This window comes from Sapajus apella, unplaced genomic scaffold (assembly GCF_009761245.1).
Source record: "Sapajus apella isolate SASKATOON/1434 unplaced genomic scaffold, GSC_monkey_1.0 scaffold126, whole genome shotgun sequence".
Classification (NCBI taxonomy): Eukaryota; Metazoa; Chordata; class Mammalia; order Primates; family Cebidae; genus Sapajus; species Sapajus apella.
Genome location: NW_022437066.1, coordinates 3,253,597 through 3,269,402, shown reverse-complemented (window position 1 = coordinate 3,269,402; position 15,806 = coordinate 3,253,597). Strand labels below are relative to the sequence as shown.

The window sequence follows — 15,806 nt, the reverse complement described above, 5'->3', positions numbered from 1 at the left end:
TGGGCCTCTGCTTTTAATTACACGCCCGGAGCGGGAGGAAGCAGCAGCTCTAAGATGCAGCATTCAAGTGTCCCTGTCACCCAGGCGTGGGGCAGCACCCGTTCCAGTTAATTAAACCCTCTGGGCTTATCTGGACGTGAGTAAATGACCCGGTGATGGAGAACCTGGTCTCCTTGCTAACTTAGCCGGATGTTCCTGGCCTGGACCGAAATGAGCTCCTCTTTCTGATTCAGATGAGCAGAGGGTGGGGGTGTGGGCAGGTGAGTTCGCTTCGTGAGACTCTCCGTAATTATTAGAAGACAGTGCAGCATCTTCTTGGCGGACCTGGAGGTGACCCCAGCATGGAACCCACGATCAGGGTGGCCTTTGAACGAGCCACGGTGTTTCTGACTATCCTGCTAGGCCCTGAGGACACCCTCCTTTAGGGGCTGCGTCCGCCCCCACAGACTTGCTGTCTGCGCGCTCATTCCCAGCCATTGCCAGCTCCCCTTTCAATCCATCGTGACCTTGAAGAGGGTGTCTCTCAGAGAATCTGGGCAGTTCTTTTTAAGAATGGTTTTCAGAACGAGTTATTTCAAGAAATAACCCGAGGTGCTACGTCGCTGCCTGGCAGCTCGGTGGAGGTGAGGCGAGGTGGCCTGGGAGCGCTGGCAGCCCGATTTCCCTTAGACATTCCCTTTGGGTGCCAGAGTGGCCCTGGGCTGTGCATCCCCAGCCTTGAGAGTGTGGAACTCATCAGCACAGACAGCCTCTCCTCAAAAAGGACTGCAGCCTTTGTGAGGCTGAGGCGGGCGGAACACCTGAGGTCAGGAGTTCAAGACCAGGCTGGCCAACATAGCCAAACCGCATCTCTACTAAAAGTACAAAAATCGTATTTTTTTAAAAAACAAATAATACAATGTGTATTATTTTTTACAAATAATTGTATTACTTGTATTATGTGGTGAGCGCCTGCAATCCCAGCTATTCGGGAGGCTGAGGCAGGAGAATCGCTTAAACTCAGGAGGCGGAGGTTGCAGAGGGCGGAGAGGCCTCCCGAGGCACGCTCCCGAGGTTTTGGAAGAACGTCTCTTTTGGAATCAGCCACGGAATGCCCACTTGCGTCTTTGCCCGGAAGTGACACCCCTTTCTGCCCCAAGGCCCAGGTGTAGAATTCTTGACCCAGAAAGCCTGGGAGGGCTGGTTTGGGGAATGACTTCCAGAGCCGATGGCCGAGGACTGTGTGGACTCCGGGTGTGACACACGCTGAGCGGCACACTGGGAAGGGAGGGCTCCTGCCCCCTGAGGGGATCTTCAGCCACTGTGTTTAATCTTGCCTGTGTCCCCAGTTCTGGGGCACTGGTACCACTGCCCCCTGCCCCGTGGCTGACACCCTGTCCTCCTCCTGCACCACGGGCCTGGGCTCGGGAATCAGCCTCCCTTGGGCAGAACATCCTGCTGCACCTCGATGCCCCGACCCGGCTACCCTCAGCCCGGCCCCTCCTCGGCCGCCAGGGCCCAGCTGGAACCGCACCCGCCCCCCAGGTTCCTGGCCCCCTATCTAAAGTTAGCCACACCCCCTATTCATTTCCTACCCTTCGGCCTCTTCCTGCCACCGTGCCCGACCGCCCCTGCACTGTTTGCAATGATCGTTATTACTGAGACAACCTCGCTCTGTCGCCCAGGCTAGAGTGCGATGGCATGATCTCGGCTCACTGCAGCCTCCACCTCCCAAGTTCATGCGATTCTCCTGCCTCAGCCCCTGAGTAGCTGGGATTCCAGGTATGCTGTAATCCTAGCGCGGAAACACTCGCCTGATTTTTTTATATTTTTGGCAGAGACAGGGTTTCACCATGTTGGCCAGGCTGGTCTCTAACTCCTGACCTCAAGTGATCCTCCTGCCTCGGCCTCCCAAAGTGCTGGGATTACAGGTGTGAGCTACTGCGCCCCACCTGTGATTATTTAATTAACTGGTTTGATGATTTCTGTTTCTATGGTGGGAGTATCACTTTCTGAGGTCAGGGACCATATCTGTCCCTTGACAGTGTCTCCCTAGAGCCTGGTACCCATCCATGTTTCTTAGGGAACTAATCACCGTTTATCGATGACATGCCCCACTGCAGTGCGCAGTATGCTTCATAACTGTCAGCTCAGTATGATTCAGTGTCAGTGCAAATGCATTTATTACACCCCTACTGTATACCTAAAATGCTAGTGCCTTTGGACTTCAGCAGAAGTAAAAATGAGAAGCTCTGAGGGAGTCATCAAGCCTCTCCCGAGCCGCCCCTCAACTGTGACTTTCCTTAGTGAAATGAAATATGAAGTGGTCAACAGCCAGCCCCCTCCCAGAGCGCCCGGACAGCGTAGATTATAAAGTGTCAGCGTCCCGGCTCACGTCAGGACTTGAACGGACCATCTCACAGTGACAATAAATCCATTGTTATTTTGCCAGGAGAGAGATTAATGTTAAACATAATTTATCCTTTCGGGTTTTATCTGAGCTGAGAAAATTTGTTACCATAGAGATTTTAAAACTTGCGAAACGGCATTTTAATGAGCTGCGGGAGACGGGGGTTCGGGGGCCGCGGGGCCTCGTGCCGGGGAGATGAGCCTGCCCGACTCGTCCTTTGATCTTTTAAGGCGGAAGAATGACTCTGGCGCGCAGGGTGGTGGTGGGGTGGGGACGGAAGCCGGGTGGCCCATCGCAATGAGAGCGAGGGAGTGGAATCAGGTGGTGCTTGTGCTGTCTGCCCTGGGTGTGGGTGGGGACCCAAGTGCTTCAGGTGAGTCCCCACCAAGCCCTCGGTGACCTATGCACTCCCGGGGACCCCCTGGGACCACCATGGTCCTGCCAGCAGCCTTGCCATCTGGGGCCCCCACCGTGGGTGGGCACGGCGTGTCCCACTCCCTCACCATAGGTGGGACCAGCTGCAGCCGTCATCTCCAGGGTCCCCCTTCCACATCCCCACATGTGGAGGGGTGATGCAAAACCGATGGCTGGCCAGGTGCGGTGACTCACACCTGTAATCCCAGCACTTTGGGAGGCCAAGTCGGGAGGATCACCTGAGGTCAGGAGTTTGAGACCAGCCTGGCCAACGTGGTGAAACCCTGTCTCTACTAAAAATACAAAAATTAGCTGGGCGTGGTGGCGTGCACCTGTGGTCTCAGCTACTTGGGAGGCTGAGGCAGGAGAATCGCTTGAACCTGGGAGGCAGAGGTTGCAGTGAGCTGAGATCATGCCACTGCATTCCAGCCTGGGCGACAGAACAAAGCTCTATCTCAAAACACACACACACACACACACACACACACACACACACACACACACACAAACAAACAAAAAACAAAGCTGATGACATGTGTCCAGACGTGGGAGTCCTGAGCCGGTTCCTCCATGAACCTGCCTTTCCCAGATGGCCGCACTGACTGTCATCACCCCCACCTGGTGATGGGCTGTCCCCTGTCATCACCCCCACCTGGTGATGGCCTGTCCCCAGCTTTGGGGGCAGGGGCCTTGGCCAGGCCCACCTGGGTCCAGCCTCCTGTGGGAACGGCTGAGTCATGGCTTGGAGCTGGTCAACACAGGGTGCCTGACCACAGCTGGGCAGCCCTGCTCTGTGTCGGCACCTTAGTGAGGGCTTTGTGACCTGCAGGATGAGCCTGCCGCTGCTGCAGCCTCCAGTGCTCACACAGCCTCAGGGTTGGCCTGTGGGGGCCTTGGAGGGTCTGCCTGGAGTAGGGGCCTCATTTCGCAGGCCCTCAGGAGCTCTCCCTGCAGCGCCCTACAGAGGATGCAGAGACTGTGGCAGGCAGCTCTTCTCCCTCTGGAAAGTCGCAGGATGCTGTGGGGTGAGGGGGCCTTCGGGTCCCTGTCCCCCCAGCATGGCACCTGCAGCTGTGCTGCAGTGATCAGACGCAGAGGCGGCGAGGCTGCTGCTCGCTGTGCCACGATTCTGCCAGCAGATGGTGCTCACGGATAGCCGCCGTGCTGGCGCCGCGGCCACACATCTAGGCTCTGCTGCCCCACTGGCCGGGGCCTCTGGGCCACCTGGTTAACCTTTGGCCCCACTTCTAAAGAAGGGGTGGGCTGGTAATGGGTTCGCGATGGCTGAAGCCCACCCACCAGACCCCAGCCCTCTGTCTGGGGCGGCTCCAGCAGCAGGTGCCCCCTCCTTCCTTGGCATGAGCCTGTTGATGCCCTGCTGGGGTGCTGCCCCTTCTGGCTGGTGCTGAGGAACCCACAGCCTTAGGCAGGAGAATCGCTTGAGGCGAGATCGAGCCGCTGCACTCCAGCCTGGGCGACAGAACCAGACTCTGTTTCAAAAACAGCAGCAATAATGGTAATAAGAATTGCAAGTAGTGCAGGGGACAGTGGCGCAGGATGGCAGGAAGGCTGGAGGCTCGGGAAGGCTGTGGGCTCCTCAGCACCAGCCAGAAGACCGAGCACTCCCGGCTGACCCAGGGGCATCAGTTAGCTGCAGGATCCCCATCAGCCCCAGGCTGTGGGCAGAACGGCGGGTGGCACAGGGCAAGAGCATCGCCGGATTCACCACCAGCATCGCTGGACCAGAGGGGCCGAGGCTCCTGGTCTTGCCCACGGACCGGGGCCGGCGTGTGGCGTGGGCTTGGGTGCTCGTGGCCGGGCCAGCCTGGGTCTGCCTTTGAGTGACCTCAGAATGCTTCTGGTGGGTGTTGTAAGGGGTGATTCCTCCTGTTAGCATACTAGGGATATTTTTTTCTAATTTTAAATTAGGGTGAAATTCTTTGAGTTATTTCCACCCTTTCTCTGCTTTGCATTATCAGTCGGGAAATGACACACAGTCCAGTTCTTGCGGCAGTCGGAGGCTGCTGCTTACCTTCTCCCTCCTCTCTCTGCTTCCTCCCTCCGTCTCCCTCCCTCCCTCTGTCTCCCTCCCTCCCTCCTTCCCTCCCTCTCCCTCCCTCCCTCCCTCCATCCCTCCATCTCCCTCCTTTCCTCCCTCCCTCCCTCCCTCCAGCTCTCCCATCTCCCTCCCTCCCTCCCTCCCTGCATGCTGAGTGGTGAGACACCATGGAGGGTACAAAGATGCCTCAAAAGCAGCCTCCGCCCAGAGGCAGCTCCCAGCCTGGGAGGTTCTCCTGAGGGTCGACGCACAGATGTGTTGAGGCATAGAAGCTGAGGACGAGGTGTTAAGGGCTCCCAGGTGGAAGGACCAGTTGTGTTTCATGGAGGAGTTTGCATTTGCACTGAGCCTTGAAGTAGCAGGCTTGGCCAAGTGGGAGCAGGGAAGGACTGCAGGAGCAGTTTGATCAAGGGGGCAGATGTGCAGCAGATGGCAGTGCCCCACCACAGGCAGCACGCTTCCCAGGGCTCTGGGATGGCTCATTTGCAGAGAGCCGTGGCTGGGCGTGGGTGGGGGGCTCCCTCACGGCTTCTCACCTCTGTGCTCTGTTCCAGCGTCTGCATTTCCCGAGGACTTCTCCATCCTAACCACTGTGAAAGCCAAGAAAGGCAGCCAGGCCTTCCTGGTCTCCATCTACAATGAGCAGGGCATCCAGCAGATTGGCCTGGAGATGGGACGCTCTCCTGTCTTCCTCTACGAGGACCACACGGGGAAGCCTGGGCCAGAAGACTACCCCCTCTTCCGGGGCATCAACCTGTCGGATGGCAAGTAAGTGGGTACTGCTGGGCAGCCCCGTCCTCCTGCTGGAGGGGGATCAGGCCAGCTCATGCCACTGACCAGATGTGGGGCCCGGTCGGGGACAGCAGCAGCCGGTACTGAGACTCCCACAGGTGCTGCAGCAGAGGAGAGGGTGCTGGGCTTGGGGTCCTGAAACTGGGTTCTGGTCTTGATTCATCTTCTGTGGCTTTGGGGAGTCACTTCTCCTCCCTGGCCCTCCATTTCCCCTTTGTGAGGTGCACTAATGCACATCAAATTCCAGCTGTTTGTGACAGAAGGGACATAGGAAATTGTGTGGTTTTACCCAGCCTGTTCCAGAAAGGGCTCGCGGTGTCCTTCCAGGGCGCAGATGTGTTGGGAGTCGGGTGAGCCGTGAGGAAAGGCGGGTTCTGCCCGCATGCTCCCTTGGGTGCAGAGCTCAGCACTAGGGGCTGACAGTCACCTCTTTTGTGGCTAGCATACGTGGGGTCGTGCCTGGCAATCTCTGAAGGCCTTCGGTACGTGAATCCTGAATTCTTCACTAAGACGTTCAGACAGGTCCGCTCATCCCACCGTTTCCCGTCCACACCCGTCCACGTCTTCTCTGGCCGACGGCAGTTTGCCATCAGGGTTCGGAGGACACATGACAAGTGCCCTCATACTAACGTCTAAATGCAACGGCCACCGCCCTGTGCTTCCCCGAAGGCTGTGACGGTCCCGCCGGGACCCCGCTCCCGGCTCCCGAGCCGTGCCCCGCGCCCCACACTCCTCCTTTCGCTGGGCTCCCGATGGGCTGCCAGGGTTCGGACAGCTGTCCCTGTCTGAGGGGCGAGGATTCGGGGGTGTGAGTCAGACCTCACGGCACGTGGGGTTGCCCTAACTTGTCTGATTCCGGAGTCTGGGCCTTGACCTCCTCAGTGATCCTCACGACCGTGCGGGAAGGGGGCCGTCTTCCCGCGTCCCCAGGAATTTGCAGCAACGTCGCCTGAACTGGCGTCTGCGATCCAAGCCTTGTCTTCACCGTCTGTTTCTTTGTAGGTGGCACAGAATCGCTCTCAGCGTCCACAAGAAAAATGTCACCTTGATCCTCGACTGTAGAAAGAAGACCACGAAATTCCTCGACCGCAGCAACCACCCCGTGATCGACGTCAACGGCATCATCGTGTTTGGCACGCGGATCCTGGACGAGGAGGTGTTCGAGGTGAGCCGGAGGGCGGACCACACCCCGCACCGCGCCCACCAGCGCGCCCCTCGTATGGAGCCGCCGCCGCTGCCGTTGGAGGTGGCTCCCGGGCAGGGACCGGCTGGCGTTTCACCGTGGTCACAGTGCTCTCTGTTGGCCGGGAGCCTCTGCTGCTGTCCTAAGGGATGTTTGTGGCCTTCGGAAATGGAGGGCCAGAGCTGCTGTCGCCTGTAGGCCATGTGGGGTTGGCAGTGACCACCCTTGTCCCAAAGGCCTAGTATATGAGTCTCCTGGGTGCTGGCTGGGAACGGAGAGGGACTCTGTTCAGCCTTGCGTTGAGGCTCCTGGAAACATGCAGACTTCTGCCCTCTGTATCCGAGGCCCATCCTGGAACAGGGCAGCGTCCTCAGGGTGAGCTTGAGGGGCAGAGCTGGGCCACTGGGTGGAAGCATCAGGAAGACCTGCGCCGACCCGACTCAGGCTGGCCTCACTCCAGAGTCTGGATGCGTCCAGCCAGGGGCCCTGCTGTCCTGGGGAATGCTTCAGAGGCTGGGGAGCGCGGATCTGAGTAGAGCGGGCTTGGGGACTGTTGGAAACAGATGCTCAGTGCCGCAAAGAAAAATCAGCACTGAGACAAAGGATCTCTCAGCGAGGCAATTTTAACTTCCTGGACTGCAGGAAGGGTCCTCTTGCTAGCCATCTTGCCACACGAGTACAATGAACAAAGGAAATTAGGCACATTTATCCCCTACGCATGTGGGGTCGTCCTTACTGCTGTGTCTGATCTCCACTGGCCGGAGCCAGACCTCACAATCTAAAACCTGACTGACTAACAACTTAAAACTTTTCTAAACAGGTAAAAGCCATGGAGAGCTGGGACATGCCTGTGAGCACGCCCAGCACGGATAGCTTGGTTAAGGTATAAGGACACAGAGTGTACTACGTGCCTGTAGCATGGCGTGTCTAAGGGCTACATAGGATGGGCCTTAACAAGTTATGAGCACACTTGCTCTTTAACAAGAAAGGAAACTTTACAAAGGAACTTTTCTGCTTCCCACAGGGACCCCCACTTCAGCCCTTCATAGGTCAGGGTCCTGTGTGGGAGAGCATGGGAACGCTGCGTCCCACTGCCAGGAAACAGGGTGAGAGTCTCCGCAGGTGACAGTGATCTCCAGCTGCCCGGGGTAGGGGGGCTTGGAGTCGCCGGGGCTTGTAGAGGTTCCAGGGCCCCGCCTCCTGGGTGCTGGGGCAGCCGCCTGCACAGGGTCCCGGACTCTGTACTTCCCAAGTGACCGCAGTGACCGCTGCCCCTGCAGCTCGGGTTAGGCGGCACCAGGACCCTCCACTGGGCTTCTTTTTCTTTTACGTAAGTTGGGTTTTGCAGAAGATTTGGTTTGCACCCAGGGCTCTGTGGCTAAAGCGTGTTTGGAGGCGGCTGGCTTAGATAGTCTCCAAGGGCCGTCCCGGCTCTGGGGTTTCCTCCGCCGGGCTGCGGAGATGGGACAATGTAGGGCAGTGTCTCCTCCCGAAATCCTGAAGTGCCACTGTGAGCTGCTGGCCACGTCTGCGCCTCGGTTCTGCATCCAGCTGCCCCTGTTTCACGGCTGAGGTGGGGCCCCAGGGCCATGTGTCTTCTCGGCGACTCAGGGTCGCCAAGCCAGACACCGTGTTGACTCAGTCTTGGTGCTCTGCCAGGGCCACGCTAAGGAGACATCGCACGTGCTGAGTTTGCTTCGGTGTTAGCAGTAGTGATGTCTGCTGGTGGGGACGGGCACAGTCACACTGGTCCCGGGACTCGGAGTGTGTGAGGAGAGGGTAATTCTGAAGGTCTCGCCTTTCTAGAAAACCACACTGGGGACCGCGTAGTGTCACCATGAACAGACGCTCAGCAGAGTGCTGGCCTCGGGACAGGCCCTCCTGGGCTGGACTCCCAGCTCCGTCGAGTGTTGGATTCCGGCCTTGGGCAAGCCGTTCTGCTATTTCTCAGTCTCAGCGTCTTCATCTACCATGGGATCACGGATGTGGCTGCTTTATGAGTGGTGGCATCATGAGGTGGAGTACAGTGACACTCCAGCACTGCCTCCCTTGCAGGAAGCCGCGCCTCACTGTCAAATGCAGTGGTTCTGGATACTAACCCCGTATCAAGGCCGGCAGGGAGGCAGGACAGGGCCCGGCGGCCCAACGCAGACAGCAGAGGAAGGATCAGAGCAGCCGCCCTCCGAGGAGCGAGATGTGCCAGTTAGAAGAAGGCGGGACTGGGGGTGACGGTGGCGTGAGATTCGCTGAACCTGCAGTTGGCTTCGGCTCAGTTTCCAGGAAGCTGCAGCCTGGGGCTTCAGCAGGGTAGGGCGGGTGCTCGGGGCCGGCCAGCGCGGCCAAGTTTTGCAAGTTATTGAGACACACCCTTCGGGCACACTTCTGATCAGACCTGCCTAGACACCGGGAAGGAGCTGCGGTGGCAGGAGTGTCATCAGCCAGGCAGGAGGCAGCTTCTAGGCTGTTCTGGGGAGCTGGGGTTCAAGCTGCCTCGGGCCACGCAGGCTGGGACCCAGGGCTGCTGCCACCTCTTGCTGGTGGGAGAATCTAGGCACAGCAGGTGACCTTGATGAGCTTTAAGACTCTTGCTGGTAAAGCATGGGTCACAGTAAGGCTACCTGCAGAGCTGCAGGGGCGGTCCTGGGCTTGGCCTGGGCACCTGCCAGAGCCACGGCCACTGCTGCCTGTTGTTCTGTGGGTTGAGGCCCTGCCTTGGGGTGGGAGGCCACGCTGTGGCCTCGGGGTTTTAATGAGTTTGCCGAGCAGTCACTTTTTTGTGCTAGGTCAAATTGTCGTTATTTCTAGTGTGTTCAGCTGTCAAGATTCTGGAAAAAGCTTTATTTTATCTAAAAAAAAATTAGGATCTTACATAGTGCTTCCTTGCTATTCTAACTGAGTGGGAAAAGCTGCTTCCCACCCGCAGACGTCGGTGAAGAGTCCCTTACCACAGGGAAGTGCTAGAAATCCGCGTTCCGGGCCAGGTCGTTGCTCCACTGTTTCCCAGCGGGGAGATCTTGGGTGAGTTGTCTAACCTCGCTGAGACTCAGTTTCCCCATCTGTAACATGGCAGTAATCGTACCCACCGCGTTTTTGTGTGCCTGGGAGGCAGTGAGAATTAATCTGTGAAATATGCCTGTGAATGGCTGGCGGAAGACACGCCGCAGCTCGCCTGCTTTATTACTGAAGAATGAGAGCAACTTGCAGTTTTCAAAAGGAAACGGCTCTTGGGTGGAGGAGGCTGTTTTCCTATCCCGGCTCGTTCTTCCAGAAAACCGTGCAGGTCTCACTCTGCAGCTGGCGCCTGGCAGGCTTCCGGTCGAAACACTAGGTCACAGATAGGTTCCGAATTCCGTGTTTCTGGTGAGCCACTTTTTCCTCCCGTGGAATTCGATTGGAGCCGGCGTGGCTGCCAGGAGCGAGAGGCTTTTATTGACCGTGAGTTGTTCCTGGTGTCGGGGGGGCGTTCTCCTAGCCCCAGAGTTTCCTGGCTGTTCGCTGTGCACACGTTGGAAAACTGGACCTGTCTTTCTTAATGAAGTCCAGCAGGACCGGCGATGCCTGTGGCTGCCCCAAGTCCCTTTTCTCCTCCTTTTTCCTTCACAGTGTGAGGAGGAAGTTAGGTGAGCTGGCCTCGGAGTCCCAGCCACCTTTTGTCTCATTGCAAGTGGAACAGAATTTCTATTTCTCTTGAAGTGAAAGTGATTTGTCTCTGCTTTCCAGCGGGCTCTGCGGTCATGACACCTCCCATCTCAGCCGCTCGGGAGGGTCTCCCCAGTGGGAGGGGTTGGCGCTGTTGAGAGACATTTCCCCGGTCCCCTTCTTTCCCTGGAAGGACCGGTCATTCAAAGCCAGTTTGTCCCACAGTGTTGGGAAGCTCTGGGAGAGCCAGGGGACCCTGGGTGCCGTCGCTGGGGCCAAGGCAGGGCTGGCGCGCACTCCCTGGGTTCTGTTTAAACAGGGCCTGGGGTTTTTCCTGGGGTGTGTGTGGCCCCACAGAGGCCCCCTTTGTCCAAAGTGATGCGCCTTGAGGGACAGAGGGAGAGAGACCCTCAGGGCCAAGACACGTGTGTCTTCCGCAGGGGAAGGCCAGTGCTAACGGCTGGTGCTGTGCCCGCAGCATCCCTGGGTAGAGACATGGGGCCTTGGTGTTTGGCCTTGGCTGTGTCTGCGGCCCCTGCGCCCACAGGCCAGGCCCTCGCCGCCTCCCTGCCCTTGTCTGAGGCTGGTTCTGGTTCTGACGAGGCAGTGCTGCCGTGCAGGGCCACGCGGGGAGGAAGCGATGTTTGTGGAGGAAGGCTGTGTGCAGGTGCAGCTTCCCCGGCCTGGGACTTCCTTCCCTGCTGGTGGCATGGAGCCACATGTCCGCATCTGTAAAGTGGGGTGACAGGACCAACGCTGTCGGATCTTGGGCTGGTGAGATCGCATCCGTGCTGTGTGTGAGTCCTTCTGAGGGCTGCAGAAAACCACCCTGTCCCAGGCCTCTGGCGGTGGGAGCTGCTCCCTGGCCCATTGTCAGTGGTCGTCTGAGTGGGTGGCCCACTGTCCACGGTGGCACTGTCATGAGCTGTCCCTTTTCTCAGCTTTTCTGGGTGCCACTTGTGAATTAGGTGTTGCGAGTCCTGCTGTAAAGATGAGACCCCTGAGCCCTCAGGAGGATGGAGCCGCTGAGAAGCCAATGGGGAAAGAACTGGCTGAGGGTCCCGCCAGCCCCGGCCAGGGCCAGTGCTCCTGGGCGCCCCTGACTGGTGCCTGCACCTGCCATCACAGCAGCCCCCCTGCAAGGTATGGGCTCCCAGGCCCCGTCCTCCTCCACCCTGCAGAGTCCCCTGTGGAGCTGGCAGGAAACCTCCCTCCCTGGCATGGGCTCTGTCTCCTAGGATGAAGTGGGTAGAATAAGTGGGGTCTCAGGGAGCCACTGCTCTGCCATCCACCTGGCTGACGGCCAAGGCCCTCTCATGCCGCCTCTTTCCAGGGCGTGTGTATGGGAGCTGCCGGGGACAGCATCCTGGAAAGTTCTCATCCCAAGCTTTGTCCCTTCTAGATGTGCCAGTGACCTGGGGCCAGCACTGGTGTTGGGGAGGACCCAGGGCACTGCTCCCCGACCCCCAAGTTTCGGGAGGTGCTGGACAGGCCCAGGGCCACTGTGTGGCGGGTGGAGGCAGAGGGGCTGGCCCCCCGTGTGGGAAAGCCTTTTCATCCAGGGCATAGTCACGAACGAGCTTTGTGTTTTCAGATACACAGCCTTAGTGGCCAGGGAGAGCATGGCGCATCCTGCAAAGGTGGGGAGGCGTGAGTTATTTTCAGAGGCAAGGAGAAGGTGGACGGGAGAGTGGGCAGGCCCACCCCCTATGCCCAGAAGAAGAGTGTTGCTGCCACTTCACAGCTTGGGAAGCCAGTACCAGGGAGGTTGAGTCACTTGCCTAAGGTCACCCAGCAAAATGACAGCAGATTGGGACCTCAGAAATCATGATGCTGCCATCCCCAGCCTGGGAGGGATCCCGGGGACCAGAGGCAGGAGACCGGACTCAGACTGCCCTGACAGTGTGTGGGCCCTGCCGGGCTCAGGCCTCTGATGTTCTGTTCTCATAGCCCTCCCCGCACAGGGCCTGAGGACCCTGGAGTCCCCTGGCCCATGTGGTCTGTGAAGCTATGGAACCTTCCAGGAAGAGCCAGCATAAGCTGTTAGCAAGGGCTGAGGGCCCAGAGGCATCCCTCCGGTGTGTGACAGGTGACCTGGACTCGCAGGTCCCCGTCCCAGCACCTGCCCCAGCCTGGGTGGGCAGCATGGGGCTGCCTGGGTGCTGATCTGGGGGCTCCATGCACCCCTCTAGCATCTCCCATCACCAGGGGACCCTGAGCCAGCCAAGTGATCCCCGTCAGTAGCCTGGGGGCCGGGACTGAGACGGGGCTGGGGTGCCTCTGCCTTGGGGCCTGCCGTGGAAGGCCCCTCCTCCGTGGGTGAGCTCTGACCAGGAGGGGGGCCGTGGAGGGGATGAGAACTTTCCACCCACCGGCCAGCGAGTTCTGGGCCAGGAGCCAAATGTGCTTTTAAGCTGTTGAAGGTTTCAAGGGGCAACAAGACCAAACAGACTGTAAACTCAGCTCTCCCTGCAAAACCCCTGGGTGCTGGCGGAGAGTGACGGCATCGGCTCCAAGCGCTGACGGTCCCCCGTCTGTCTGCCTTTTCTCAGCCTCTGAAAAACGCCGAGCGGTTTACCTAATCCCTGAGTCCCCTTTTCCAGGGCCTGGCTTTTCCACTGACATGTTCTTTCTGGAATTTCGCCCTCCTGGAGCAGGAGTGGGGCCTGTGTGAGGGGCTTTCTCAGCCATCCACTGAGGTACCCTGGGATTCCTGTGAGCAGAAGTACCCCCCAGGGCATCAAGCCTTTCAGCGCCAGGCCCTTGGAGGGGAGAGCAAGGGCGTTGTTAGAGGCCCAGGCCCACCTTTGCTGGAACTTCCCAGGCTGGGGCCCTTGGGGCCTCCGGATCCTTCCAGAACTACCTTGTCACTGACAGCTCCTGGGCTGCCTGTGGGACACAGCAGGAAGGACTCAGGCTCGGGTCTAGGGTGGCTCCGGAGCCCGAAGCCCATCACTGGGCAGCTGGGGAAGGCCAAGGGTTGGAAGCGCAGCCCCAAAGATGAGCAGATGTCCCGGCACGCAGGAGCCAGGGCCACGGGCGAGGCTGGGCACTGGGCGCTGTGTGTGGACGGCGGCTCCCAGGACATGAGGGGATTCTGCTGCGGACCTTTTCTCTTGGTGGTGGGAGGACTGCGGGGCTGGGAAAGCCCACCTCACCGGACCTTTCCCGGGCCCTGCTGCTCAGCCTCTGCTTGATGAGCCGTATTCCCCTGAGAGAGGAATGGGGAGGTGGATGGCTTTCCCCGCCTTGAGAGCTGCCCAGAGGGCCACATTTGTGGGGCTGGCTGGGCCAGCTCTGACTCAGGACATGAGATGGACGTGACATGTGGGCTGGGCAGGGCAGGGCTCTCCACCGCCCCGGGCAGCCCCGTGCACCTTGCGGGGTCATCTCTGCTTCCCCATCCTTGCTGGCTGGTGGCACTGATGGGCCAGGTGTCCCTCTGCCAGGGCTTCTCTGAGGACCCTCCCAAGTCCTGGCCTAAGTCCTTGCTGCTGCCTGGCCAGTGCGGCTGCCACTGCAGCTCAGAACAACTCCCTGGGGGGACCTGGGGGACCTGGTGTTACTGGCACGGACACAGGACACTCACCCATCTATGTCCTTGTCCAAGACCTGCCTCTACCCAGGCCCTGCTGCTGCTGCCTCCTTAGCGTCAACTGGTGCTTTCTGTAGGAGCCACCTCTGCTGTCTCAGGCCACCTGTGTCGCAGCCCAGACCCCACCCTGGCAGTGCTGAGGCAGCCCCCTACGGGCATCTCCCTGGCTGACTGGGGCCAGTGTGCAGTTTGGCATTGGGGTGAATTTTCATCTGCAGCTCTGGTCGAGGGAGACCTGGGCGGTGGGTGAGTGAGGCCTGGACTCTTCCCTGCCGCTGGTGACCCACCTGGCAGGTGTCAGTGACCCTGCTGGTGATCTGTGTGGTGCCCAGCAAGGAGGGGCCCAGAGACCCCACAGAATCGGGCAGGGCCTGCCGATCCCCCTGTGCCGTGGGCCCAGCCCCTCCTGCTGCCTGGCCCGAGGTTTGGGCTCCAGGTTTGTTCCATGGAAGATGTGAGCCACAGGTCCATCTCCCAGCCCACACGGGAATGATGTCATGTTGAGGGCCGCCTTGTCCAAGCATGTCTTGCTGGGCTGACGATGGATGTTCTGATCCGCAGTTCCCAGAAGATGGCACCAGGGGGCTCTGGGGAAGGGACCCATGATGCTGGAGGGACTCTGGAGGGGGGTGCCCAGGGCACACAGGGCCATGGTGGAGGGGTTTGTCTTCAGCACTGTGGCCAGGGGGGCGACTGAGGGAGACGCAGTCAAGCCCTAGTCCTACACCCCTCCTTCTTACTGCCTTGGGCCAGCTCGAGCCTCAGTTTCCTCAGCTGGGAAGTGGGGATGTTAGGCTTGTGGTGCGGATGAAAGGAGACAAGGCCGGCGCAGCCAGCCCTGTGGTCACTCAGAGAGGTGGCAGGTGCGCCGCTGTGTGCTGGCGGGCTCTCCTGCCCTGCCTGGGACGCTGGTCTGACCGCAGTTACAGTGACTGCGCAGTGTTTTCATAGCACTGCTGTCAGTACCATGAACCCCATCTCACTGATAGGGGCTCGAAGGGTCCTGAAGCTCAGCGGGCAGGTAGGAGAGCCAGGACCCAAGCCTGCTGACCACTGAGGTGCCCTCTTCGTTGGGTGCAGTGGAGCAGTCTCGTTTGTTGGGTACAGTGGTGGGGAGGGGTCCTGTTTGCTTGGTGCAGCGGCGGGGGAGGGGCCCCTTTCGTTGGGTCACTTTTCTACCGGCACCCTCTGGTCTGTTTAAGATCCAACCGTTGGGAAGGGCTGCTCCGTCCTGCACCCCATGGGGCCCAAGCACTAGGCTGGATGGGGCAGTGGGGCTGGTGCAGTGGCCACTGCTTGTTCAGAAAAACCCAAGGCTCTGAGATGGAGGAACCAGAGAGGTAAAGCCGCCTGCCCAAGGTCACACAGCTGGGAACAGGCAGGGCAGGACTTCAGCCCAGGCCTGGATCCTTCCGGGTTAAGAGTCCCCTTACTCAGGTGAAGAGGGGCAGGGCTTGGAGTCCTGGATGCGCCTGGGTCCTGTCTCCTTATTCTCATCACCCATTCTTGCATCTCCTGATCCAGTCCCCGCTCTTCAGCCACACCTCCCGTGTTCCCTTTCAGTGCCTCGGTCTCCAGCCCCGTAGAGCCAGTGCCTGGCCCTCCCCACAGGTGGATGGCCCTGGGCCTGGGTCTCAGCCGCCCTGGACTCCTGGTCTGTGAGTGCCTGGCTGGACGTGAACCCCCTTTACCTGGCCCCCTTCCTGTCCCCCTCCTTCCTGTCCCTGCTCCTTCC

General features: G+C 59.4%; 1 protein-coding gene across 1 annotated transcript in view; it reads left to right on the top strand.

Annotated features, from left to right (window-relative positions):
* The window catches only part of COL5A1 (collagen type V alpha 1 chain), a 178,068-nt gene that overhangs the window by 51,372 nt on the left and 110,890 nt on the right, over window positions 1–15,806 (top strand). The window contains 2 exon segments of the mRNA XM_032261945.1: window positions 5,417–5,630; window positions 6,657–6,819. Coding sequence (XP_032117836.1) covers window positions 5,417–5,630; window positions 6,657–6,819 — 377 coding nt within the window.